Here is a 27,209-nt window from a genome sequence, read left to right as displayed (position 1 = left end):
GCCTTATTTTATTGTAATAAATATTTTTGCAATATAAAATAACCATCTTTTTTAAAAAATATTATGAAGCTTTATCAATGGTCAGTATTTGCTAATACACTTTTGCTAATAATGTATGACATTAATGTTAGCCTCTGAGAAATCTTATACAGGATGCTCGGAAGTATTTCCCATAACTTCAAGGTATTAACGAGACACACTTAACACAGAAACACTTATAGGAACCGAAATACATAACTAACATGTTATTAGCTACAAAAAAAATATATGTTTTCATACAAAGTAATTCAAATAATACCGACTATCCATGTGACACACGCCTTTAGGTAAGAAAGCGATAATGCTACATTTAAAAATATAAATACGTCATTATTACAGGCGTGGGACACATTATAAGATCTATTTACAAAAGAAATAGTATTTACTCCAAAAATTTTCATTTTAGAACACATGTTCCGTGAACATTTTGAATTAATTTTAGTAAAAGAGTAACCCTAGAATAATGGGAAATACTCCCGAGCACCCTGTATACAGTTTAAGGCAAAGCTTACATTTAGACTTAAACACTAATAACATACGAGACAATAATTAGTAAATTATAATTATAATAATAGTGTTGTGGTGTGATTCTTTGTGATGCGCCCCTGAACTATGCTGACAATTTCCTATCAATTATACAAGGTACATTTTGTCTACAATTTATAATAAATATTGCTTGCTACAATTTATATTACACGAAACATTTCATTACTTTATACATTTGTCCGTATATCATTTAGGCAAAAAAAAATTATTACTCTTTTACCATAATGTTTTATAGTAAAACAGGCAAGATTAATTACCTAAACCTAAAATTGCTTATATTGTTGATGATTCGTTACAATATTCACTTAATTGATTGAATAACTTAATATACCAATTCAGTTTAGTCAATAAAATGTAACTTTTTGACTATAAATCTTGTTAATTTTTCAATTCATCGCCATGACTCCTGGCCGTCTGGTTATATAACTTTATTTCTATGAATGCAATGGATGCTATTTGTCTATTTACTTTTCTGCTAACGTCTATTTACTTTTATGTCCTGTCCTTTTCTTTACTTTTAGACTGGACTGGTCTTTCGAGATCACAATGTGATTGAGTAAAGAACCTTTGGACTTTTCATTTTCATTTAAATTCCTTTGTTAATTACATTAAATATTCCTTAAAACTACATTACATACACATAATATATACATCCATCACAGTTATATGTTTAACCCTCCACGTTATACAAAATCCTATTGATAACTTGGTATTTTACCAATATCGAAATTGATTTTGAAAAACAGCTTTCCGTATGACATACCATGCGCGACTAATTGGCCTCCTTAGGCAATACAGGCAAAGGAGAGGGCATATAGAAATCAACTAAACTCAAAACCTAAAAATACTACTTAGACTAAGTCAAAAATGTCTCATATATTTAAGATCAGTAAAGGAGACATAAGTTGATATCTCGTTAAGAGGCACGGTCTACATACATTGTTACTTATTTAGTTTTTACATGTGCGTTGTAGTCTCGATACATTGCTATATATTTTACTATACTAAAGTTATTTTGCCACAATAGATATTACAATATATATAAACATATATTTGTTGTCACTGTTGTGCAACCACTAATAAAACTTAGTTTTATTCCATTCCTTCGTAAAGTGTTGATAGTAATAGATCGTTTAAATTAATAAGTGAGTACTCTCCCACCATGTTAACTCCTGCATGCAAAATACATAACTACAGACGAGAGATAATAATTAATTTGTGTTGTGCCAGATATCTGTAACCGGTTTTCAATGGGAGTAGAAATATCCAAATCAGTTGACTCTTCTTTAACAATTCTTTTATCTCATTATTTTTTTCTTTGTAGACATTTTAGATTAAATGTTAGTAATACAATCGATTACAGCATACTAATAAAAAGCAAGAATATTTTCTTCTCACAGATTTTTAAAATCACTGTTAGTGGAGGGGATTTCAGTTTTATATTAGACGGTATCTACTTACATAAATTCCATACATTTCATTCTCGATATATCCATTCCCTTTACATATTACATCGTCAACATATTCGAGTTCACTTTATTACATACTAGGAAGGATTATATTCCATCCGGTTTGAATGGCTATTATACATAAAAGGGAATTGCGAGTATACACCTCTCTGTCCCTCAATATTACGTGGTGAGAGAGCGCGAATATTCCGTCAGCTTGTAGTATTCCATCCCAACCGTGTTATATGGGAATAGAGTGCTAAATATTCGGCTCGAAGGACCAATTTTTTAGTATATTCTATCCCACAACACCTCCATTGTGTGTACATTACATAGTTATACGGGGACAAGTGTATACCCCTGTGTCTCGCCCGATTACGCGGTGAGAAAGCGCGAATACTCCGCCAGTTTGTTATATCCCATCCCATCCTCTGAGTTACATAGATATATGCGAATATTCTGCCAGCTTGTAATATTCCATCCCAAATATTTTATATATAGATATATGGGAATCGAGTGCTAACTACCCGGCTCGAAGGACCATTTGTCATGTATATACGATCCCAACACCTCCATCGTGTATATAGATAGATTATCTGTCCCTCAGTATTACGTGATGAGAGAGCACAAATACTTCGCCAACTTGTAACATTCCATACCAAACGTGTTATATAGATATATGGGAATCAAGTGCTAACTATCCGGCTCGAAGGACCAATTTTTATGTATATTCCATCCCAGCACCTCCATCGTGTACATTACATAGATATACAAGAAGTAGAGTATCTGTTCCTCAGTATTACGTGGTGAGAGAACGCGAATACTCCGCCAGCGTGTTGATACCGTAGCGGCCGGCGACGCGAACATTGTAGCCACTGACGGCGGGGTTTATGTGTGCGTTGTGAAGTTCTGCCACTTGTGTGGAGCACGCCGCCGCTGGGTCGCCTGAACCGGACAGACTTCCCATCCTGTAGAAGGTTTAACCATTTAAACATTTGGAGCAACTGCTTTTTTTAGGGTTCCATATTAAAAAGGAAAAAAAGCTTTATAGGATCACTTTAATATAATATGTCTGTCAATATCTCGGTAACATGTCGAGGTATCAACTTAAGATTGAAACTTTATACTACGCTACGATCTACACTCTACAACCCTTCAAATTGAAAAAAAAACTTCTAAGTTAACGTCAAAAAACCGTCATCTTTCTTTCTTTCTTTCCTGGGCCTTTTCTGCACTTGGCCACTAAGATAAGCCGTTGTGCGTAGGTAAGATACGGCCATATATGCGCCTCATAAAACATGAAATTCATAGGGTACTTCCCGTTAATCTAGAACTATAAAAGTTATACAACTTACTAATATTAGGAAAAATCTAAAACCCTTACATTTGTTTTCATAACAAAATAGGGTCTTTATGCAAGTATTGGTTGTCCGAATGTAGGGTAGGGTAGGGTATATGAAAGGACTTCATTGGTCCTTAACACATATTTTGGCTTAAACAGATTTTGATTTATTATTTTAAGTATTCGATGTATGACTTGACCTCGTTTTCTTTATAATCTTTTTCTCTAGCAATGTAAATTGTATTATCATCAAAGGAATTTAGCAACTATAAGTCACCACATAGTCTTTATAAAGAAATAATAGTAGTCCTGGGTGTGATAGGTACTTAGATAGATATGTAGGCAGACAGGTATAGACTATAGATAGATGGGCAGATAGATAAAGACTTTATATAGATAGACAGATAGGTATAGACTATAGATAGAAAGGCAGTTAGGTAAGAGGCTAGATATAGGTATGTATATAGGTACAGGTAGGTTTTCTCACCAAAACTCGTTTCCAGGATGGGCGTTTCCATCCCAAGGGTATGTTATAACAAGCAGTTTTCCCTCGTGTTCACCCTTTAGTTTAGCTGAGGGCTCTCTGTTCTCCATTTGCACGTTTATACCGCCTGCAAACATAACAAACCATACTATTCATACTAGTAGCGAAGGCTGATATTTTGTACTAGGTAACCCGATCATGTTTTTTTCATTAGATTGTACAAATGATCTAAATGCTGAAATTGTAATATTATATATCTATTTTGAGCGTATAAAATAAATTATAATTACGAAAATGTACGAGGATGTATGGATTTTTAAAAGACAAGCCTAGACAAGCTAGGAATCGGGCTGTTAAGACTCCTCGCTGCTGATACATACTAATATTATAAAATGAAATACAAAATGAAGGAAGTTAATAATATAAGACATACCTTTTGGATGCCGTTTGCATTCAAAGAAAATCCTCTTTTCAATCGGCGACTGATCATTGTGTTCCGGTGAGTTCGTGAACAATGCTGAAATTATATATTTAGTTAATTAAAGAAATTCCATAGTACCCAATTAACAATAGTTTGGCAAATTCGTTCGTAACACTCCCGATGGTCCCGCGCGGGCCGGGAGGGGAATAGCGATAACCCGCGCAGTCATTCCCTCTGACCCGCGCGCGCGACTTCACACCCGCGCTGTCCTTTCCCCTCGTCGCCCGCATAACATGGGAGTGTCAATAACGAACTTGCCAAGCTATTTTCGTTTTTGTAAACTTTACATATATTAGTAACAAAAAACGCAATAAAACACAAAAGCAGACTGCTAGAGCACACAAACATTGTCAAATTGCTAATAACGGGTGGTAAGACGAAAAAGCTAAAGCGATCCACCGTGGAAGAGTTGTGGTGGACCAATCAATGTATGACCTCCAACCTAAAAAAAAATTCTCTTCTATCAAAAAATCAGTTTATAGTCAACTGACTGATCACTGATGGACCTACTAAACAAAAAAAAACAATAGTAAGTTATTTTATTTAACCAAATAGTTTAAAAGCTGCAAATACAGTGGTGGATTATGCTTAGACTATAGTATAATGGCACGGTAGTGGTATCCGCGGTGGATTTACAAGACAGAGGTCCTGTGTTCGATCCCCGGCTGGGCCCATGGAGGCTAGTCCAACCATAGACGTACATAGCGGGCGGGCCGGGCCCACTCAAGAATGGTCCAGTGCCCACCCTAGGATACTGGGCTATCGATTTGAAATTCTATGATAGACGCGGAAATACTAAATAAAATACACACACAAAATATCATTTAAAATATCAAATAATAGTCTTTACAACTTATAAGAAAGACAAACCTAGACACAAAGAAAAAATAATAAAATAAGTCAAGTCATATCAGAGTTCTGCGTCGATAAATATTGTTAACGAAATTTTTGTATTAAGTGTCGGCTGTGTTCAGTAATATGTGGGCCCACCCCAAGATCTAATCCTAGATACGCCAATGAGTCCAGCAAGCGATCGAACCACGACTTCTGCGATAAGTCCGGCCCCTATATCTTTGAGCTTAGGCAACGAGTGACACTCACACTGTATGCCGCGACTCGTCCTGATGTACGCGAAGTTGACATCGCTGACGTGGTTCAGCAGATCCTTCTTGAGGAAGGCGCGGACGCGCTCCAGGAACGTCAGCACGTACACGTCCGGCTGGTGCGGCGCTATCTTCCACACGCCGAGACCTAAACAAATAGACCAATTAATGTTTTTAATGGTCATGAGCTGTATTTATTTTCGAGTTAAATATATACTAATATTATAAAGCTAGATTACGAAATGCCTCAGGCCGGTGTCGGGCAGCAGCGACACCGGCGCGAGTAATCTAGCACTGCGCTGACCAACCCGCATGCCCAGCGTGGTCAGTACTGGGCAAAACTTAGTATGGACTACAAAAACATAACACAGCCCCTAGTCCCCGGCAGCCCCGCTATTCCTGGCTCTGGCAGCGGTTACGGTAACGGCGGGGCAAGGGGTGTTAAGAATCTCCGGCAGAGATTCCGCTGCCAACCCCAACGACTAGACCTGGCAACATACAACGCACGCACTTTGAGGTCCGACGAAAAGGTCATCGAGCTGGAAGAAGTTATGAGCAAGTTGCACTGGGATGTCATAGGATTGTCTGAAGTCCGAAGAGAGGGGGAGGGCTCGATAGTCCTTGAATCCGGCAACATGCTCTACTACCGGGAGGGCGACCAACAGTCCCAGGGTGGTGTCGGATTTATCGTTCACAAGTCCCTCGTGAACAATGTTGTAAAAGTTGAGAGTGTGTCGAGCAGGGTAGCATTCCTGATCAAGACATAATTTGTAGACAAACAGCAATTTGTATCTTCTAACCGTAAAAAATACTATTGACCTGCTTATAAAATATAAATAATAAAGGCCCATTTTGGGACATGTCCTTTCAAGTCTGCTCAACTCAACTTGGATACCAACTTGGAACTCAACTTACCACATCCTACAACATTAACGAAGGCATCTCTCCCACTGCCCACGGCTCGGTACTCCGCCTCCAACAGCGTGGTCTCCACCAACACGGTCAACCTCTTGTAGTACACTTCGTTGTCGAATATGTTCTCAGTGTACGGCTGTTTCACGTATCTGTCTAAATACTGTTTGTCTTCGTCCTTGTCTTGAATGTTTATGTATGATGTTAGTTCTTCATATGTGTAACTGTGAACCTACAACACACAAACTTAGTTATCTTCATGTCCATCTATATATTACTATAATACAGCCTTTAATCAATAATCTAACCTGATAGAATTCCGACCACATTTGCCTCCACATATGTTTAGCTGACTGGTTGTTCCTAACATATGTAGTCTTCAGAACATTTAGACATGTTGTAGGCGTCACCTCCTCTCCATAACCATTCTCCAGACAGTTCTGTTGTTCGGTTATTAGTATGTCTTCGTAGTCCATGCGGCCGCGTCTCTCGAAACGTGGCCCGATAAGACCTTCAAATAGTAATAAGATTTATTAATGTTGTATAGAATGGAGATACAATAAAGGGATTAATCCACACTGTCAAACAAATACTCGAAAAATACACGGAGCATAACAAAAAAATATACATAGCGTTTATCCACTACGCCAAAGCCTTCGACAGTATAAGCCATGAATCCCTCTTAGACAGTTTAGAACAGCAAGGAGTACCCGCAGCATACATTGACATCATAAATATGATTTATAACAACAATAAAGCTAAAATCCAACTAGAAAGCTTAGGAAATGAGTTTAAAATTGAAAGAGGTGTCAGACAAGGGGACCCTTTATCCCTCAAACTGTTTTCAGCCGTGTTGGAAAGCATATTCCGCAACTTAGAATGGGAAGACTTCGGATTCAATGTTAATGGTAAAAAACTTAACCATCTCCGATTCGCAGATGACCTCGTACTATTTGAGGAAGTTACAATCAAACTCGGGTTTCGGCATGGTTTCGAATCTACATGAAGAGAGCATTAAAATCGAACTCAAAATGAACACAAAGAAGACCAAACTAATGACGAACAGTACTGAGGTCAACATCGGCATTGATAACAACCCATTATTGTATACACATACCTTGGACAAGTTGTTACCTTCAGGGACCAAATTACTAAAGAAATCAGCACGAGATGCATTGCCGTTGGCTGGAAAAGATATTGGTCCCTGAAGGAGATAATGAAATCCAAGGAACTGAGCATGGTAATTAAGTGGAAGGCCTTCAACACGTGTATCTTGCCATGCCTAACATACGGCTGTGAAACCTGGGCGCTCACCATGGCTCAAAGGGCTAAACTGGCCAGGTGCCAACAATCCATGGAGAGGAGCATGGCTGGCCATAATAAAAAGGATAGGGTAAGAAACACTGACCTTCGAACTAAAACTGGGGTCACCGATGTTTTAACTTGTGTCGACCAGCAAAAGTGGCGATGGACAGGCCACATGCTAAGGGACACTACGGGGAAGTGGAACAGACTGGTGACGGAATGGTACCCTAGAGATGGCAGAAGGAATCGGGGCAAACAGTTCCTTAGATGGGAGGATGACTTAAAGCTCACAGCAGGTCCAAACTGGAGAAGGGTCGCATTAGAAAGAGCAGTGGAAGTGGCACTGGAGGAAGCCTATGCCGAAAGGCACACTATGTTAAGGGCTTATTATTATTATTATTAAAGGGATTAATGGCCATGTGTGGCCATTAATGTGGTCATGCTAGCTATTGTTTAGTTCTTAACAGATTCATCTCGTAGCTCAAACAGCTCACAAGTCTCACCAATGATAACGGCGTCCTCCTCCGCGACGTCCTCCCTGATGACGCCGGCGTTGGTCCGCGCGCCGTCGTTGATGCACTCCGTGTGCCCGCTCACGTACACCATGGCCGACAGCTTCATCTCGTCGTAGCTCAGACAGTTCTCCAGCAGCAGGGGCGGCTTCTGGTGCAGCGTGCCCACTTGTTCCCAGCCATCATGACTGGTAACACATCATTTCTTTTTTTATTTGCACTAACCAGGAAATTGGAAGAGTTGAGATGAATATCTTAGCATTTCATGGAATTACCATGTGGTTAAGAGCCGTGATAGCCCAGTGGATAAGACCTCTGCCTTCGGAAGAGGACCTCATTACGGAGGGTGTGGGTTCAAATCCAGTCCAGGGCATGCATCTCCAACTTTTCAGTTGTGTGCATTTTAAGAAATTAAATATCACGTGTCTCAAACGGTGAAGGAAAACATCGTGAGGAAACCTGCATACCAGAGAATATTCTTAATTCTCTGCGTGTGTTAAGTCTGCCAATTATTGTCTTGCCAACTATTGGCCTAACCCCTCTCATTCTGAGAGGAGACTCGAGCTCAGCAGTGAGCGGAATACGGGTTGATGATGACCATGTGATTGCCGGGTCCATTGTGTGGTAGAGAAATACTCCGAGCAGAGTCCTGGACTTGCGACGATTGAGCGTAGGGTTAAGGAATTCCTTGCAGCATTTAACATACCCCTTCTGCTTGTGTTGTTCTCCCTGCCTAGCTAAATTTGGTAAGATCCAACTAGAGCAGCTTTGGATACCCATTCTTAAATAGACCTTGCTGCAGTTCTAGAGAGACCAAGGCTTTTAAGCAAGTTATAGAGAGATCTATATGTGTTATATAAAAGGGAAGAGACAAATATCCCACTACCTAGATGAATTGAGCTATTATAAAATTAGAATGAATGGTGGAACCCAACAATGTTTCAACATATAAATACATGGTTATAAAGATATTATGAGTTATGCTTACTCTCTTTCACCAGACAGTAGAATATAATCATCGCTTTCATTCATAAATGTGACAGCACGCTTTTTGAGTATCCTCTCTATAAATTCTGGCACTGTCATGTCTTTGTAGAACACCTTTTCTATATTAGACCCAAATTCTCTGTAAAGAATAGATTATTTTTTATTTTAATACTTGCTTTTCTTTAGAGTGATGAATCATGATAAAATATTATAGTATACGAGCGGACGCCCGCGATTTCGTCCGCGTGCAACTCGATGTAAACTTTCAACTACCTCTACCCTACCCTACCCCTATCCTACCCCTACCGTACCATTACCCTACCCTACCCCAACGCTACCCCTACCAAACCACTACCCAACCCCTACCCCTACCCCTTTCCAACGAATGCAAAACTGTGGAAATTGGTTTGTGCATTCTGGAGTTATAGCGTCAGGAAGGAAAACACGACTTATTTTTATATAGTAGAATAAAATAACTAGGTTTACGATTTATGTTTATGGAAATTATAGCAGCAAATACAGAGGAAGTTGACACCTATAAATACTAAAGTGTTATTCAGATAGCATGGGTATGGTGACAGTTTGTTTCACTCTTGATTCACGATAATAGTGCATATTATGAATGTCATAAAGCAACTGCCAATGTACCCGTGCAATCTGAATAACACTAAATTTGTGAGTAACAGGCTTAGACCGTGTTTCTAAAGATAGATTATTATTAAAGTAATTTGGGTAATGAAAGAAAATTTTGTCTGTCATACCTCTTGTAGATAAGGAAGTGTGTCATCAACAACAGAACTCTTTCATGTATCAGAGGGTATGTTGATACTATGTTCCTCTTCAATTTGTCAATTGGTTTACGCACTTTTAACTTCTCCAACCTGTAAATATTTTTTTAAGTAAAATGTTTTAGATGCTTATATTGAATTACTCTTAAACTAGCAGAAATTATTTGATTAGTTATTTAATTATTTGATCGTGCTATGAGTGGTTGGGGTTCCAAGGTGATGGAATAGAAAACACAGTGTTGATAGACCCCCCCACCAGGTAGACTGACAACATCAATTGAGATGCAGGAATTCACTGGATGCAGGCGGCTCAGGATCATGATGTTTAGAAGTACCTACAAAAGGCTTATGTCCTGCTATGGATGTCCATCGGCTGATGTTGATAAGTGGTGGTCAAAAAAATAAACTTACTTGGCCAGACAATAAAGGAATTTACTTTTGCCAGCCCAATCTAATTTTTGATATCTATTCACAGCACAAGGATCCAATCAAACCACACTTACTTTATTTAGAAAATTACCCATTTATATATGTAGGTATGAAACTAGATAAATTCTAGTGAACCTCCATTTAATTATCACTCCAACTTAAAGTCCCCCGAATCTTTAGTGTGGACCCTTAAGGGTTCACCTGCACCACTGGGAATCAATAATCTATACTCTATACTAATGTTATAAAAAGAAAGGATTTTATTGAAGCGAATAGGATCTGAAACTACTGGACTAAATAAAAAATTCACCAACTAAGAGCTACATTATCACACAGTAATAGTAATATTGGGAAAGGAACCATGTGGGTGAAACCCCCATGGTCTATTTCTGATAATCTAATGATCTATGACTGCTGTTAAAATATACCTGATGGTTTCAATGGGGAAGGGTATGGGAAAAGCTTTGCTCTTCCTGATGATCTCCTCAACATCGTCCGAAAGCTTCATAGTTGGCAAGTCTATACACTGGTGCAGTAGTTCATTTGTCTCCTTACTCATGCTCGGATAGCACCAGTCTGGTTTGCACCTGATGGAAAATTATTTCTCAATTAGTAGCGTCGCAGCACCGGTTCACTCACACTTTTATTTAACTACCCTATAATGATTATTCTTGGTATTTATCCTCTTCTGTTTGTTAATTACTTTTGTTCCTAAATATTGTATTATATAGTAATAACCTGTGCACGGTAAAACCAACTGTGGTTTGTGTTGCACTGTGGTTAGGCTTAATTTAAATGTGTTTTTTGTTGAATAATAAATAAATAATAATAATAATAATTATTATAATTACTAATCTGTCATTATAGTAGTTATTATACCTGAATGAATGACTATCAAAAGTTCAATATTATTGTATGAAATTAAGAATAAACATGCTATACTTATGCCCTACTTGATGTGCACAGTTTACCAATAAACAAATTAAAAATGAGGGTATAAATCACTAGTCATTTGACACCGAACAATAATTATAATTAACTTGTTCTTAAATTAATGAAAATAAATTTGATTATTAAGATTGGAATTTTAGAGAAATTTGGTTAATAAATTTAGATTGACATCCTTTTATAGAAATAACAATAACAAGATTATAATATACATATTGTTAAATGGTGATAAATTATTAAAAAGAAAATATATATATTAAAAAGAAAAAACCTGGCTGAGTTTTTTGTGGGTTTTTCCCAGACCAAACCCCCAAAAGTTTGGAACCTCCGTAAATTTAATTTTAAGTTTTCGACTAATTATTATCACCATCTTGTAATATTAATACCTGACTTTCGAAAATGCTTGTAAACTAAGCCTATTTTAAATAAATGAATATTGACTATTGAAACATGAAATAAAAACCTCTGCCACTTTATGTATTGGTTCATTTTGTTTCGAATCATACTCTGTGACACATAATTATTAGTATTTACCATGCAGATAGACAACTCAACTGTTTGGTTTAAATATCTTAATAAAATACTTGCCAGCTGCAGGTGGTTGTTGATATCTATAAGTTTAAAAATAAGAAATATAACAGATACAAAAGACTTTTTACCGACTAGATACCGACTGGGCATAATATTTTATGTTAAGAATCAACTTACCAAGAAATGTTTTGAAAATGACGTAAAATGTCCATTTTCTGCGATTGTACCTGAAAAATTTTGATTATTAACAATAAATAAGAGACTAGAACATATTACTATCAATTTATTTCAACGGAAAAAGCTATAATCAATGTTTTTATGTATCATCATAGTTATTATGTTGTGTACTTACTAATCGCCGATAAACAATACAATACGCAATTGATGCTATTAGTTTACAGAATCGCATTAAATTCACAAGTTTAAAGCATCTCAAATTGGAACACTCGTATAATCATTTAAATGAAATACATATATCGCAATTTTCTTTTACACTTTGCAGTAAATCCATAGCAAAAGAAAATAGAATTGAAATCCGAAACGAAATGTCACTTTGGTAACGTCACAGATACGGTAAACGATAATGACATGTATGTTTTTTTTCATAAGCTGACTTTACGGCTTCGAGTTCTAGACTAGCTGTTTGAGTTTTTGCCGGTAATGCATTGGCGTATCTAGGATTATTTCCTGGGGTGGGCCTGGAGTTACATACCATTGAACAGAGTCGACACTCAATATAAAAATTTCGTTAGTAATATTTGTAGACGCAGACCTCTGAAACGGGTCGACTTATTTATTATTTTTTCTTTGTATCTATGGTAGGTATCAAAAAAGGTCTTAATATATTTTTCAAAATGTTTATTACTTATAGATTTTTCTTTATTATAAGTTGTAACTGTTATTATTTGATATTTTAAATTATATTTTATGTACAATGATTAGTATTTCGGCGTCCATCGTAGAATTTCAAATTGGTAGCCCAGTATCCTAAGGTGGGCACTGGACTATTCTAGGGTGGGCCCGGCCCACCCGGCCCACCCTAGAATAGTCCAGTGCTCACTTACAACTTTTAGTTGGCCGACTAAATCGGCCAAGTATAGAACAGGTATAGCGTTGTATGGCAGCCCGCACATCTGTCCAACTAAATCGTCCTACTAATAACACGCACAACGAATAATGTTAACTATTTTTAAATGTTAGCTTTCTATATTCTCCGTTGAAAACAAAAAATACTCGTGAAAGTATATAAAACGAGAAGAGATAAGATTAAGAAGTATATAAAAGCTCTAATGCAAAGAAGTTTCAAATAATTTTGCGTACCTAGTAATATTATCCATTACGTATTATATGTCGTTATAAGTCGCTAGGTCAAGAAAGAAATATTATTATTTTCAATTTAAAAATATTAAGAGTCAAAAAATCCCTGAAAATACCCCTAAACATTGTTGTAACATGACGTCACAAGCGGTCACGCGACTGTTAGCGGGACTCGATATTTGTCGAAACTTTGAATGCCTATAAAATCCAAACTATTAGGTATTTTGACTACAACAAAAACTAGTGTGTTTGTATACATACAGGGTTTACTAGACAACATTTCAAGTAATTTGGCATACCTAGTAACATTATTCATTAAAAAGTCGTCCAACTATCGGCCAACTAAAAATTGTCAGTGAGTGGCTACCCTAAAAGATGAACTTATTACGTGGAGGGTATAATTCTTTGTCTTAGACTTATTATATTTCTTGTAACTTATTTAAATCCAGAAACAATATTTATGTAGAATCGATTCTTTAGCCGGAACCATTGACCAATAATATGGCTGAAATAGCAAAACATCACAACCTTCAACCTCAAATGTTACAGCATATTTGTTACACGGTGTTTATTCCACGACGACGTAAAAGCAGGAAAAAGCGCAATGAGTCATTCAACACGTCATGATGCTTAGAGTATATAATAATATGGCTATCCTGCGCAGGTAATCTTCTAAAGCTTGAAAGCACATCACCAAGGACACATCACTAACAACTGGCAGCTGATGACAAGACACAAGACAACAAAGTGTTTGACATTTCAAATTTATCTATTTACGTTTTTCGCGCACTCATTTGAATTTTGAATTTCTTAAGGAAAATTGTAAGGATAATATATTTACCGTATTTAACATTTAATTTATTGTATTACTAAATCATACATTAAATTATCCTGTTTACGTGAAGTGGTGTAAGCTTAAAAAAAGGAAAATTTGCTCATTTTTCTTATAAAAATACATTTGCAAATCGCAATTCGTCGTGTATTCAATGGAGTGTATAAAAGATATTCGTCGTACTATAAGTAACTGGTGAGTTTCTATTACACATTATTCATAAAATTGATCCATGAATGATACAAAACAGCAATAGCAAAATAAATAAGGAGGTACTAATCATGTAGGTTGGCTAATCGCACACCAAGTATTGCACCATAATAGTTTTGTTTCATTATACAGTTATATAGATACTTATAAAACTCAAGTATGTAGGTAACTGTAATTTGTAAAGTAATGGCTTTTTCTGAAGATTTGCAAGGTTTATTTGCACCTTTTAAATCTTTGTTATCTTATCTTTGCCGGTTGCATGGCGGGTAGTAACCCTTTTTTCTGCATCTACGGCCGTGAGTTAAATTCTCACACCTTGAAAATATTTGTGTTATGTACATGGGTGATTTCCAGTGTCTTGGTGTTTTATAGCACAAAACAGAAAACGCTAAAACTGATTTATACATTACAAGCAGACCCAATAAAACTTAGCTTTGACAGTTACTCATTCATTCACTAGAAAGCTATTGGTCACAATCAGAGTTTTTAGCAGCTTAAATTTATGATAAAAGCTTTGATAAAGCTATCTGTCACAAACTGAATTTTTAGCAGCTTAAATATAAGATATACATACATAGAAGCTTAAAATAAGATATATATGGAAATAAAGCTGTAATAATGATCTTCTATAATATTGAGCTACTATGAATATTAACTAATTGTTTATAATTTTAAGGTGCAAGGAGGAATGGCCCTACCCGGTTATAAATGACGAGATCAAGGAGCTGCTGCAACAGTGCACAAGTGTGACAATTGGTGATGATGACAAGATAAATACACCTGATGGAATTATCAAAAAGAGCCAAGCGTTTCCTGTACCATTTCCTATTGAAACTGTCAGGTAAATAAATATTTATTGATTGCTAATATTAAAATTGGATTTTTGATATACAGGCTTATTTTATTTATGGACATTTAAAAACTTAATCAATGATAGGTGTTTTAAAGATACTTCTGGTTAGCTTTTTACAGCATTGTAATGTTTCTGTACCATGGCAAAATCAGTCAGACAACTTGCATGCAGGATGGTGGGTTTTACCTCAATATCCCCTCTTCTATAAAGTGGGAGGGCTGGCCTAATAATGGGCTATTCAAATAGATAGGCTAATAAAGTAGATTGTTGAATCAAATAAATTGATAAACAAAACGATTTTTTTAATTTAAATTATTATTCTGAATCACTTTGCTCTCAATCTCTGAAACTACTTAACAGATATTTATGCAATTTTCACAAGCATATAACAAATAAAAAAATCATGGAGCAACATATTATGGGCAGACTTGTAATATTCGAAAAGTCTGTGTATGTACCTACCAGTAGGGTAGGATGGAATTTAGATAAAGGTAAGCCATCTCAAAGAAAAGGAAGTTCATATAGCATGATAAAAACTCTGGTTTCTCATATTTAGATCCAATACAACCATGGATTTTTAAAGGTCAACCGACGGGAATCGGCATGCACCTACTATATACTAATTGTTTCTCTACCGTTTTTAAAGTTACGTAATAATTAATTAAAAATGTTTTTTTCAGGATGCATGAATTAAAGAATCAAATACCGCTAAACACATTAAGAAAAAACATCTCATCAACCTACCCTTTGATTCATGAACGAGTCCTGATACTGATGGCAAAATTTCTTTCATATAAAAGGTATGTAGGCTGTATGTTAAAGTGAATTTATTTGTATTTTGAGACCTCTACCTATTATAATAAAAGGATGCACAATCATATAGAAAATGTCACTTAAAAACTGGCCAAATTTTGCTTTGGCAGTTTTAGAATGATTGGTAAAGAAAATTATACCTAAAGTCCTTTTAATACAGTCCATCTATACTTATAATAAATCTGTAGAGAAGTCAATTCTGTACATGAAATATATTTCCAAAATAACTATCAGGGGGTGATTAGTGATCGATACTGATGCCAAAAATGCAATCAGTAAAATTTTTGTCTGTCTGTCTGTCTGTCTGTCTGTCTGTCTGTCTGTATGTTCTTTATAGAAACAAAAACTACTGGACGGATTTTAACGAAACTTGGTACAATTATTTTACATACTCCTGGGCAGGTTATAGTATACTTTTCATTACGCTACGATCAATAGGAGCAGAGCAGTGAAGAGAAATGTTGAGAAAACGGGAGAAGTTACTCAATTTTTTAAGCTTCCGTCGCGTGTACAGCCTTAATGGCTAAAACTACATAGAAATTATGTATGACGGAAATGTTCTCCTTAAAATTATCTATAAAAACACAACAGCATATATATGTCTATCTTTTATGGTTGACTCACAATAACACGTGTAACTCCCGATAGCTTAGCAGTTCGGAGCTTTTAACTCTTTAGCTTTAGCTTAAGCGGAGCTTTAACTTAATATAATTATATTTGTCAACTCTCATGTTTATAACACTCATCACTCATCCCTAACTAAAAAAGTTAACATTATTACCTATTCAATAAAAAAAGAATCATAAAAATCGGTAAAGAAACACCAAAGTTATACAAGAAATACGCTAAGCCATCGCGCGTGAATACTAATTCATGCTATATGGATTATTTTTGTGTAACGGTTGCCGCGCTCGACGCGACTCGCGGGGGAGGGAATAAATAAAGAAGTGCAGCCTTAATGAGTAGGGTAGGGTAGGGTAGGGTAGGGGTAGGGGTAGGGTAGGGGTAGTGTAGAGTAGGGTAGGGGTAGGGCAGGGGTAGGGTAGGGTAGGGGTAGGGTTGGGATAGGATAGGGTAGGGTAGAGGTAGGGTAGGGTAGGATAGGGGTAGTTGAAAGTTTACGACTTTCACGCGGACGAAGTCGCGGGCGTCCGCTAGTATTCAATAAAAAACCAAATTCAGAACAAATTCAACCTTAAGGATTGAGATTAAGGTTGAATTTGCAAATGCGACTACTTGAATTGAGTGCCAAGAAGTTGTGTTTAGCACTCATTGAGTGAGGACGTTTTTTGGTCGCTGATTGTGCATCCACTTTTTAAAAGGAGATTGCCTCTACCTGATCAATAGGCTGATAATGATATGATAAGTAAAGTAAAAGTAATTTTTTGCAGACATTACGGCACAAGTGTTGAGAAGCAACTATACGAGAATATGTCGGTCTGCGAATTGATTGATCGGATATTAAAGAAACGCGCTGCAAGCTTCGTGGGGCCTTACGACAAATACAAACTGCTGACTGGTGAAGAAGGGTAAGTAACTTCTGACAACCATGACTTCTTGTTTTTCTCTCTAATGCTAGACACGCACTAGAGTAAGTGTAACGTGACGGGTAGCAGCGATAGTGGTTGTACCATTAAATTTTGTGGCAGAATAAACACCCCGAGCAGGTCCCAGTACCTGTGACCTTGAACGTAGGTTTAGCAGCGTGACGGTGTCTACGCTACCTACCACATAACTGAGCTCAAGTCATACTAACACTGATACCTCCCCTCTACAATAAAATAAATAATGAATGCCACCACCTATAACCAAGGAACTTGTAACATAAGTTCACGTGTCTGCAGCGCTAACGGCAGGCCATTCGATAAAACTGATCGTGTGTTGGTCGCGATGTGCATGGCATCATGCAGATCGTAGTATTGGATGGGGAGTGGCTAGCATAACCCGCCCGCAACAGACTGGGAAGTAGCGAGGGAAATAGGCAGTGGCCACAGTTCTCGCTCTGCTGCATTTCATGCCGCTCGTTCTGCCCACCGCTCCCTTATGTCGGCGTGAGCGCGAGTCAAAGGACTATTACGGGATGTTGCGATTATTTGCACGAGTAGAGAAGTGAGTGGGCGGACATAGCAATATCGCGGCAGGGCGAGCACCAATGGGGAGAGCACAGTATGGCTGCGGTATAATAATTAAAAATTATAGGTAATTGCTCAATTTGGTAAGGCAGCACCCATTTATCTGTTTTTCTGTCATAATCTTCATGTTTCTTAATTTTTACCCTGTTTTTTTTCAAATTTTTTTTACCTTTCTTCGGCAAAATAATAATTTTAGATATTTACCTAAACTCTACAGGGCATCAGGCTGGGAAGAAATAGGTACAACCCATGAGAAGCCACCACTTACTCTGGAGCACTGTCTGAGTTACGACGAGATGAAGCTGTCAGCGCTGGTGTACCTGAGCGGGTACACGCACTGCATCAACAACGGCGCGAGAAGCAACGGTGGAGTCGTGCAGGAGGATGATGTTGAAGACCAGGCTGTTATCATTGGTGAGCAGAGTTTTTCTGTATTTGATCATGTAGGAGGAGATGGGTACAGCTCAAGAAAAGTTAACACTGTCTCTGGAGCACTGTCTGAGCTACGAGGAGATGAAGCTATCAGCGCTGGTGTGCCTAAGTGGGTACACGCTCTGCATCAACAACGGTGCGAGGAGTTTGTTACCACTTGCTTAATTCTAGTTGGTACCAACATTTGAGTGAATGATTGATTACGTTGAAGACCAAGGTGATGGGACTATGGTCGATGTCATGCGTCACCGCAACGCAAGTGTAGCATGCGTTGATCTCTTGCGTCGACGCAACGCAACGCGCTAACGAGTTATCTACTTTACTTAACATTAGATATCTATATGATCTTCTTTTTTTTAGTGAGTGTAACTATTAAAAAAAAAGATCATAACAAATGTTGCTCTCCAAGGTGTCATCGGGCCCCGTTTCCACCGGCGCGGTAAGATGGAGTACGAGGATATCCTGGTGACGGAAGAGCAGAACATCCCCAAGAACGGGTACGGGATCAAAGGCTGGCGCCTCGTCGACGTGTTCCGCTCCAAGGACGCCAGAGAACGGAATCTGATGTGGAGGAGAATGTGGGCAGAGTTTTATGATGTGAGTTTCAACTGAGGTGTTCTTTTTTTAGGGTTCCGTAGACAACAGGGATCCTTTATAGATAAAGTCAGTTTCAACTAAGTTGCTGTTAGCTAATGTTCTTTTTTAGGGTTCAGTATTCACAAGGAACCTTTATAGTTTTACCATGTCCGTTTGTCTGTCCGAAGTTTAGCTCAGAGACTATGATGGGAAGAATTTTTTTCAACTCCCTTAATCCCATACTTCCTACCCCTACCTTCCTTCCTTTACTTCAATCCTTTAATCTCATACTTAGTTATTTGATACGTATTTAAAAATATAAATATAAAAATATGTTGGTCTGTCGGTCACTATTTTTCGATTCAGGGATCCGTTTGTAAAATTAAGGTTTATGCTTATTTCCGCCTTCTGCCAGTTAAACGGTTGTTTATGGATACTAGAGAAAATCACAGATTTAGAATTGTAAGTCTGTTAATCCGCATTGGGTTATCGTGGTGTACCATTAGCCTAACCCCTCTCATTCTGAGAGGAGACACGTGCTCAACAGTGCGCTGAATATGGGTTGTTAATGATGATGAAATATAGGTATTCCTCTGCAAAAAATTAGGGTACCTATTAGGGTAAATAGAACATAATATAACTGTAGTCTAACTTTAGAATTAAAGGACTTTCCATACAAACTTTCAACCCCTATTTCACCCTCTTTAATTTTTGTTTTAGTAGACAAAATGTAGCGATTAATCCTAGATCACATTTATTATTGTAGAAAAATTCATCATGATCGATTCAGCCGTTTAGTTGTGAAAAAGTTAACCGACAGACAGACAGACCTACTTTCGCATTTAGGTATAATATTAGTATGGATATTGTTGTTTTTAGATTGAAAACAGCACCTTCGAAGACATATCGCGACAAACCAAAGGCGAGCAAGATGAGCAAAAATCATACGAACAGAGATTCTACACCATACAGAATCTCAAGTACACGTATCCTATATTTGACAACCAGGCGTATTATAGGAGGATCACCATCATAGCAGAGTCGACGTTGTTAGAAGCTGACCATAGAGCTAGAGAAGCAGGAAAAATGGCCTTTGTTAATGTTATAGGGTGTGGTAAGTATCTAAAATCTTTAAACTTTATGAATGCCAACCGGCCAATACAATACAATAAAAAAATACAATACAAAAAAACATTTTTGTCATTCTTCTTGCCCAATAATTCGCCGGGTTTACAAAAGCGGCGAAGCTGTATTATTTTTTTCGGTTACCAACAAGCTTAAGAAACACCAAAACGAATAAAAAAACCAATCATCGGCTGGTGGGAGGCTTCGGCCATGTTGTTACCACCCTACCGACAAAGCCGTACCGCCCAGCGATTTAGCGTTCCGGTACGATGTCGTGTAGAAACCGAAAAAAGGATGTGGATTTTCATCCTCCTCCTAACAAGTTAGCCCGCTTCCATCTTAGACTGCATCATCACTTACCATCAGTTGAGATTGTAGTCAAGGGCTAACTAGTAAAGAATAAAAAATAAAAAAATCAAAATTTTCAAAAAATGTCGTAAAACTCAGGCTGTATGGTCAACGATCTTTGCTTGTCCGTTGGGGACAAATTAAAGATGAATTAAAAATGTTTTTAATTTTTTGTTAAAGTAATGATTTCTTTATAGAAGTTAAATTATCAAGATTTTTTTAGATATTAGTAAATTGTCGGGTGGTTTGGGTAGGCCTGGGCCGGAGATGGGCATTCCCTTTTATATTTAATTTAGCTTTTTAGGGTTCTCTACCTCAAAAGAAAAAACCTTCAATTCTTGGCCTTTGTACGTAACATTATTGTCGATTCGGCCAAGGTCTCGGCGCGTGGTTGATATCGCCCCATCAGGCGGACGTCTACGTGTTGTCGTTCTTGGAGCGCGTGTCCGCCATGCTGAGTGCGCGCGCGTTGGACCACGTGGCTGACGTCAACTTCGCCTACATCAAAACTGGCCAGGATGTACAGGGTGAGTCTTTATTTATATCATCATCTCAGCATATTTTAACAACCCACTACAGGCGAGGCATGTATTTTTGTAGGAGAAGGGATATTGACCCACCACACTACTCCAGTGCAGGTTGGCGCGCCTAGGGTAATAAATTCAGTAATTACCACTATCAGATGTTAGTGGTATTGACTACTATCAGATGTTAGTGGTATTGACTACTATCAGATGTTAGTGATAATGACCACTATCAGATGTTAGTGATAATGACCACTATCAGATGTTAGTGATAATGACCACTATCAGATGTTAGTGATAATGACCACTATCAGATGTTAGTGATAATGACGACTAAGCACTGAACCTACGGCAGTAAATAATTAATTATATCTATACTACTATTATAAAGAGATAGAGTTTGTGGCGTTGTGGAAGGCAATGTCTGTTTTAGACTATTGTATGTATGCAAAAAATGTTTACTATCCTGAACCCCTGTTATAATTCTATAGCAATCCATTTGATAATTATTTTGGTATTATAAAGTCCATAGGAACTGTTACATTTATTTTTTGTTTTTAGACATATTTTCGAGCAAGGAGGCTGCGAATGACAAATCTCCGAGCAGAAGTTGGTTTTTCATAGAAAACAAAGAACATCCAAACGGTAAGTTTGTTTTTATTATTATATCCAATTTCTTATTCTATCAAGTAAATTATTTATCATAACGTCTCTACATATTGAAAATATCTGTCCTGTCTATCGTTCTTATTTTTATTCTTTACTAGTTAGTCCTTGACCACAATCTCACCTGATGGTGAGTGATGATGCAATCTTGGATGGAAGCGGGTTAACTTGTAAGGAGTAGTATGAAAATCCACACCCCTTTCGGTTTCTACGCAATATCGTACCGGAATACTAAATCGCTTGGCGGTACTTCTTTGCCGGTAGGGTGGTAACTAGCCACGGCCGAAGCGTCCCACCAGCCAGACCTGGACCAATTAAGAAAACCTCAATCGGCCCAGCCGGAGATTGAACCCAGGACCTCCGTCTTTTAAATCAGACGTCATCAGTGTTTGTTTATTTCAAACTACTAATAGACGACGTTCATAGAGTTTGAAACAGTCCCTCTTTGTACTCTTCAGGTACTTGTTGCGATGCAGTTATGCGTGAGGCTCATAGATGGCGCTTTGTTTATTATTTTTGATATACGTTTTACTTCACTTGTGTGGTCTAAAGCACACTCGTTTGTTCATTGGCGTATCTAGGATTATTTCCTGGAGTGGGCCTGGGGTGTTGATACTAAATATAAAAATTTCGTTAGCAATATTTGTGGACCCCGACCTCTGAAACGGATCGTTTTATTTATAATTTTTCTTTGTATCTATGGTAGGTATAAGAAAATGTCATAATATATTTTTCAAAATCTTTATTACTTATAGTTTTTTTGTTATTATAAGTTGTAATAGTTATTATTTGATATTTTAAATGATATTTTGTGTAAAATTATTAGTGTTTCGGCGTCCATCATAGAATTTCAAATTGGTATCCTAGGGTGGGCCCGGCCCACCCGCTATATACGCTTATGCGTTTGTTGTGTAATATTGGCAGGTGGCATAAACGTGCAGATGCAGAACAGGGAGCCGTCGTCGCGGCTGGGCGGCGCGCAGGCGGGGAAACTGCTCGTCATGACCTACCCCTGGGACAGCAACGCGCACCCCGGCAACGAGTGGTGGTGAGAATATTATGTTGGCAGGTGGCATAGGTGGCATAAACGTGCAGATGCAGAACAGAACCCTGGAGCTCATTTTCCGTAGTCAAAATGCACAGTTACTTCTGTTCGCATATATGGACCGTTCAGGTATTACGTAAGTCTGGTTCTAGATGATGATTTACTTTTTTTTTACATATACTTATAGCAACCCGTCATTGAAAACGAAACGCATTTTCAAAGGTTCCCAACAATAAAATAAAGCATAGGAAACTTCCTAAAAATTTCTTCAGACTGTGTAACAATGTTTACGTAAGCATGGCAGGAGTGAGCTTTGCTGTCAAAGGGGATGGGGGTAAATAATTGTTCCTAATTTATCTGCTTACGTTATACATGAATAACCTCATCAACTAAGTAAAGAAAGTTTTAAAGTAGTCTTTAATTTTACCAGGTTTGGTAGTTTAATGACGTCAGGGGACCCCGCGGCGGCGTGTTCCACACAAGTGGCAGAGCTACACAACGCACACATAAACCCCGCCGTCAGCGGACACAACGTGCGCGTTATTGGTCGACACGGACTCAAAACACTGTCCGAGTACTGTCTCGCTCACACATAGGATGAAAAGAGATTAATGTATTCCATTTTTGAAGTAAAACTTCTTTAGGCACGCTTAACTTGGCGAAATTCAAAATTCAAAACTGATTTATTTTAAGTAGGCTTGGTTTACAAGCACTTTTGAAACGTTGTGCGACTAGCTAGTGCATGCGTTACGAAAAGTAACGAAGCGGTTTTTGTCATTTTAACTACCAGTAGATGGCGTTCTTAAAGAACTTTGAAACAATTTCTATTTTGTTCACTCTATGAACCTGTTGCGATGCAGTTATGCGTGAGACTCATAGATGGCGCTTTGTTTTTATTTTTGTAAGAAGTTTTACTATGTGTGGTCTATAGCACTGTCGATTTTTTTAATCGGACAAGTGCATTTAAAGTATTTTAATTATGTCTTAAGTAGTTTTTTAAAATAATATGTATAAGAAAAATATTTTTTATATAAACCCACTAATTTATATAAACTCAGCGGACAGAACGCGCGGATTATTGGTCGACACGGACTCAAAAAACTCTCGTATTACTGTCTCGCTCACACTTCATAGGATAAATAGAGATCAATGTATTCCATTTTTCAGTTAAGACTGTGTATTTTAAGTAAAATAATTATGTGAGTAAAATGTTATGTCTCAAGTTGTGTAACTACTTATAGTTACACAACTTGAGAAATAAATAAGAAAAATATTTTATATAAACTTTTTTATATTTTAAATGGGAAAATATATATTTTTTAATAAATGAAGGCATTCTTTTATTTAAAATACCCTACCTATCTACTACCCTCTAGCTAGCAGACGCTCGCGATTTCATCCGCTAGAAAATCGGTAAAAACACAATGTTTTTCAAAAGATAGAATGTGTAGGTAATATAAGATGTCCGTAGATACCTATATGCCTATTGAGGAAACTCTAACATATTTTTTTTGTTATATCGCGAAAAATATATTAGAAAACGTTTTCGATAATAGCTCCTAGGCGACTTCTCTTTTTCCGACTCTTCCAACTTTACACGAGTTACCATACCAACACGTTGACGACATTAGAAATGCGTAAAAAATTCTCAATTATTAAACATCTTTGAAATGTACCGGGCTGCGTCGGAGCACGCCTATCGCTTGTGTTTATAATTGTACCTGCGCTGTAATGTCATATTGGTTCAACTTACTTGCTGGGATCTATACCTAATATCAACAATACTATCTCAGTATGAACAACGTTAGTAAAACATGTTTTAAACAATCTAGATGTCCTTGAGCGCTAAATGCGCAGTGCTGTATTTAAAGATAACATTACATAATCCTCGCTCGGTTTTACTTCCGTGCGAAATTCTTATTTATCGTCTATCGTCTGAAATATTTTACGCTTCCTCGTTTTTTTAGCACGTAGGTAATAAAATAAATTTCGTTTCACTGGTAGGTAGGTACACGGTTTTTTTTTTAATCTAAGATGGATGTGGGCTAACTTGTTAGGAAAATCGGTTTTTACACGACATCCTACCGGAACGCTTAAACACTTGACGGTACGTCTTTACTGTTAGGGTGGTAACTAGCCACGGCCGAAGCATACCACCAGCAATGATCCAGACCTGACAGACTGGACCTACCTAGAATTGAAAAGCTGGAGGTGCATGCCCCGGACCGGATTCGAACCCACACCCTCGGAATCAGAGGCAGAGGTCCACTGGGCTATCACGGCTCTATATATTACATACTGCGTAGCAAATAATAATTTGAAACATTATTACAAATAAATATCGAAAGTAGCAATTTTGAACGTAAGCCAAGTGGTCTGTAAAACAAACACGATAGTCATAGACTTAGATGTGGTTGCGTATGAAGAATTGAAGAATAACAAAATGTAAACAAAAATAAGTAGAATACTGCGCTTAAATTCTTTAAAACATCACCTGAAACTAAAGGAAGATAACAAATGAGTAATAACAACACAATAACATTATCATCTTCGCACTTACTGTCACGTGCATTTTTTGCAAAACAAAGCAACTGTTAAGATAATAAATTACAATGAAAACAATTAAGAGCACGATAACAGTGTACTTAATCCTTTATATACTTTGCATATTTAATAGTGATTACGTACGTACGTACGTACTGCTGGTACTGCTGAGAGTACGAGTAGGTATCTACTAGGTATAGGCTTGCCAGCTGTAAAAACAATAAGTTTGGCAATAAAAAAAAACATGTCCGGCTTTTAGGCCAAAATGTCCGGCCTTATATAGTGCGAAGTCCGGCCTTTGCATTTTATGGCCTGGCAACCCTAACTAGGTACCCACATAAGTACCTGTAAAGCACAACCACTAAAGTAAATGTATTGTTTGTTATGTTTTAATATGGGTTTGATAGCATTAAGTACATTTGTTAATTTATTATCTGTAAAAAGTTCACCAAACTTCTAGTCTGCTCTGAATTCTGAAAACGATGCAGCTGTGAAGTGTACAAAAATATATGTCAGTCCGTATATTACCTGCATAGTTTGGCATATGGCAACTCCGAGCGGACTAGAATTAAAAGTGTTTAACGTATTTTAGTTATACCAACTACCTATATAAGATTTCATAGTAGATGGTCGATAATAATGACGTTAAAATCGTAACAAGCGAACAGACTTACATTCGCAATAATTATTTATTTATTATGATATCCGATAAAACAGCTGAAGTATATTTATAACTGCGCTCATGCCACCGATAAACAATTTACGCATAGCATGGCTAAGTCTTTATTATGTCATTTGGCTTAGGTACTTATTAAATGCTATGATGACATCAATATTTCCATTTATTTCTATAGTCGGCGGATTAATTCCAGTCAGTCAAATAACAAGTGCAACTCTCAAGTCTCACTGAAATGTTCTTCTATTATTAAATTCAAATCTTTGAGTAAAATGACATTTCAGTGACAATTGCACTTGCCATTTTACTGACTGAAAATTGGAATTAATAATCTATAATATAAAAATGAATCGCAAAATGCGTTGGTAAGCGCATAACTCAACAACGCCTGGACCTATTTGGTCAATTTTTTTTTAAATGCTCGTTGAAGTTCTAGGATGGTTTTTACGGCGAGAAAAATTTAAAAAGACTAAAAAAAAATGTATACTCCCATATAAACGATTTGTAATAATTTGAATTTTAATATGTATAGGGTAGGGGTAGGGTAGGAGTAGGGTAGGGCTATGGTAGGAGTAAGGTAGGAGTAGGGTGGGGATAGGGTAGGGTATGGGTAGGGAAGGTGTAGGGTTGGAGTAGGGTAAGTAAGGGTATAGAAGAAGTGCACAAAAGTCAAAGCAAAGCTTGACCGGGTCCGCTAGTAATTGTAATAAAGTTGCTACCCGTGACTGTTATTGCAACCGTTTTTTTCATGTATCTGACCTCCCTATGATAGTCGCATCAAAATATGGTCAGCCAGTAGATTAGTCTGAATCTAGTGCACCTATCATCATTTTTAAGTTTTTTATAATGTCAAAATATTATATTATAGGTACGAGTATATTGTCTTATATTTAATTTCAGTTTATTTGCAATAAAAGCTGTCATATGAAATTCTGAACTCGAAACAATTCACTCTGTCTCTATAGCTCAACTCAACGGTTATATAGTTGACTGAGGGACTAGGTTTGGTTCCTGCGCATTACTCGACAGTCGTGCCTAATCGTAACACAAGCTTTCGCTTAATTGGACAATCAAGCCATATTATATCATGTATAAGCCTATTATGGTATGTATAATGTAAAAAGCAATTCCCTTTAGGCACAATCTACGCAATTACAATTTTTTTTTAATTTAGTTATCTACTTAAAGTAATTATTTAATTATTTATTATGAAAATAGCGAATAATAAAACGTTGGGCATTTTGCGTTTTGTTTAGATTTA

The 27,209-nt window shown here is 37.2% G+C and overlaps 2 protein-coding genes across 3 annotated transcripts; one reads left to right on the top strand and one right to left on the bottom strand.

Moving 5' to 3' along the window:
* Window positions 1–457: 457 nt before the first annotated feature.
* Window positions 458–12,412, bottom strand: LOC112043753 (uncharacterized). Its single transcript, XM_024079311.2, has 12 exons — window positions 12,208–12,412; window positions 12,033–12,082; window positions 10,805–10,963; window positions 9,921–10,040; window positions 9,161–9,298; window positions 8,164–8,360; window positions 6,664–6,866; window positions 6,359–6,587; window positions 5,442–5,591; window positions 4,293–4,376; window positions 3,863–3,986; window positions 458–3,001 (listed from the first exon to the last, which is right to left on the bottom strand). Exons 1-12 carry the CDS (start codon window positions 12,262–12,264, stop codon window positions 2,833–2,835), a joined length of 1,680 nt encoding a protein of 559 aa, XP_023935079.2. The 5' UTR covers window positions 12,265–12,412; the 3' UTR covers window positions 458–2,832.
* A 1,392-nt stretch (window positions 12,413–13,804) lies between these two features.
* On the top strand, window positions 13,805–24,059 carry LOC112043752 (uncharacterized). Of its 2 annotated transcripts, none has more exons than XM_052887925.1 (11): window positions 13,805–13,836; window positions 14,891–15,055; window positions 15,748–15,867; window positions 17,272–17,409; window positions 18,230–18,426; window positions 18,854–19,041; window positions 19,900–20,134; window positions 20,871–21,020; window positions 21,579–21,662; window positions 22,608–22,731; window positions 23,159–24,059. In XM_052887925.1, exons 1-11 carry the CDS (start codon window positions 13,820–13,822, stop codon window positions 23,322–23,324), a joined length of 1,584 nt encoding a protein of 527 aa, XP_052743885.1. In that variant the 5' UTR covers window positions 13,805–13,819; the 3' UTR covers window positions 23,325–24,059. The 2 variants fall into 2 exon arrangements, with proteins under 2 accessions (XP_052743885.1, XP_023935077.2); XM_024079309.2 differs by lacking the exon at window positions 13,805–13,836 and adding an exon at window positions 13,847–14,199.
* The last annotated feature ends 3,150 nt before the right edge of the window (window positions 24,060–27,209 follow it).

Source organism: Bicyclus anynana, chromosome 2, assembly GCF_947172395.1.
Source record: "Bicyclus anynana chromosome 2, ilBicAnyn1.1, whole genome shotgun sequence".
Taxonomy (NCBI): domain Eukaryota; kingdom Metazoa; phylum Arthropoda; class Insecta; order Lepidoptera; family Nymphalidae; genus Bicyclus; species Bicyclus anynana.
The sequence above is the reverse complement of the archived record's forward strand: the minus strand, read 5'-3'. Positions and strand labels throughout refer to the sequence as shown.

Coding starts and splice junctions, on each gene's coding strand:
- LOC112043753 (XM_024079311.2), bottom strand. CDS start 12,264: ATGCGATTCTGTAAACTAATAGCATCAATTGCGTATTGTATTGTTTAT. Junction 5,592..6,358: donor CGTTAATGTTGTAGGATGTG/GTAAGTTGAGTT, acceptor CTATTTGTTTAG/GTCTCGGCGTGTGGAAGATA. Junction 4,377..5,441: donor GACGAGTCGCGGCATACAGT/GTGAGTGTCACT, acceptor ATATAATTTCAG/CATTGTTCACGAACTCACCG.
- LOC112043752 (XM_024079309.2), top strand. CDS start 14,159: ATGGAGTGTATAAAAGATATTCGTCGTACTATAAGTAACTG. Junction 18,427..18,853: donor AGACCAGGCTGTTATCATTG/GTGAGCAGAGTT, acceptor TTGCTCTCCAAG/GTGTCATCGGGCCCCGTTTC. Junction 20,135..20,870: donor TGTTAATGTTATAGGGTGTG/GTAAGTATCTAA, acceptor GATTCGGCCAAG/GTCTCGGCGCGTGGTTGATA.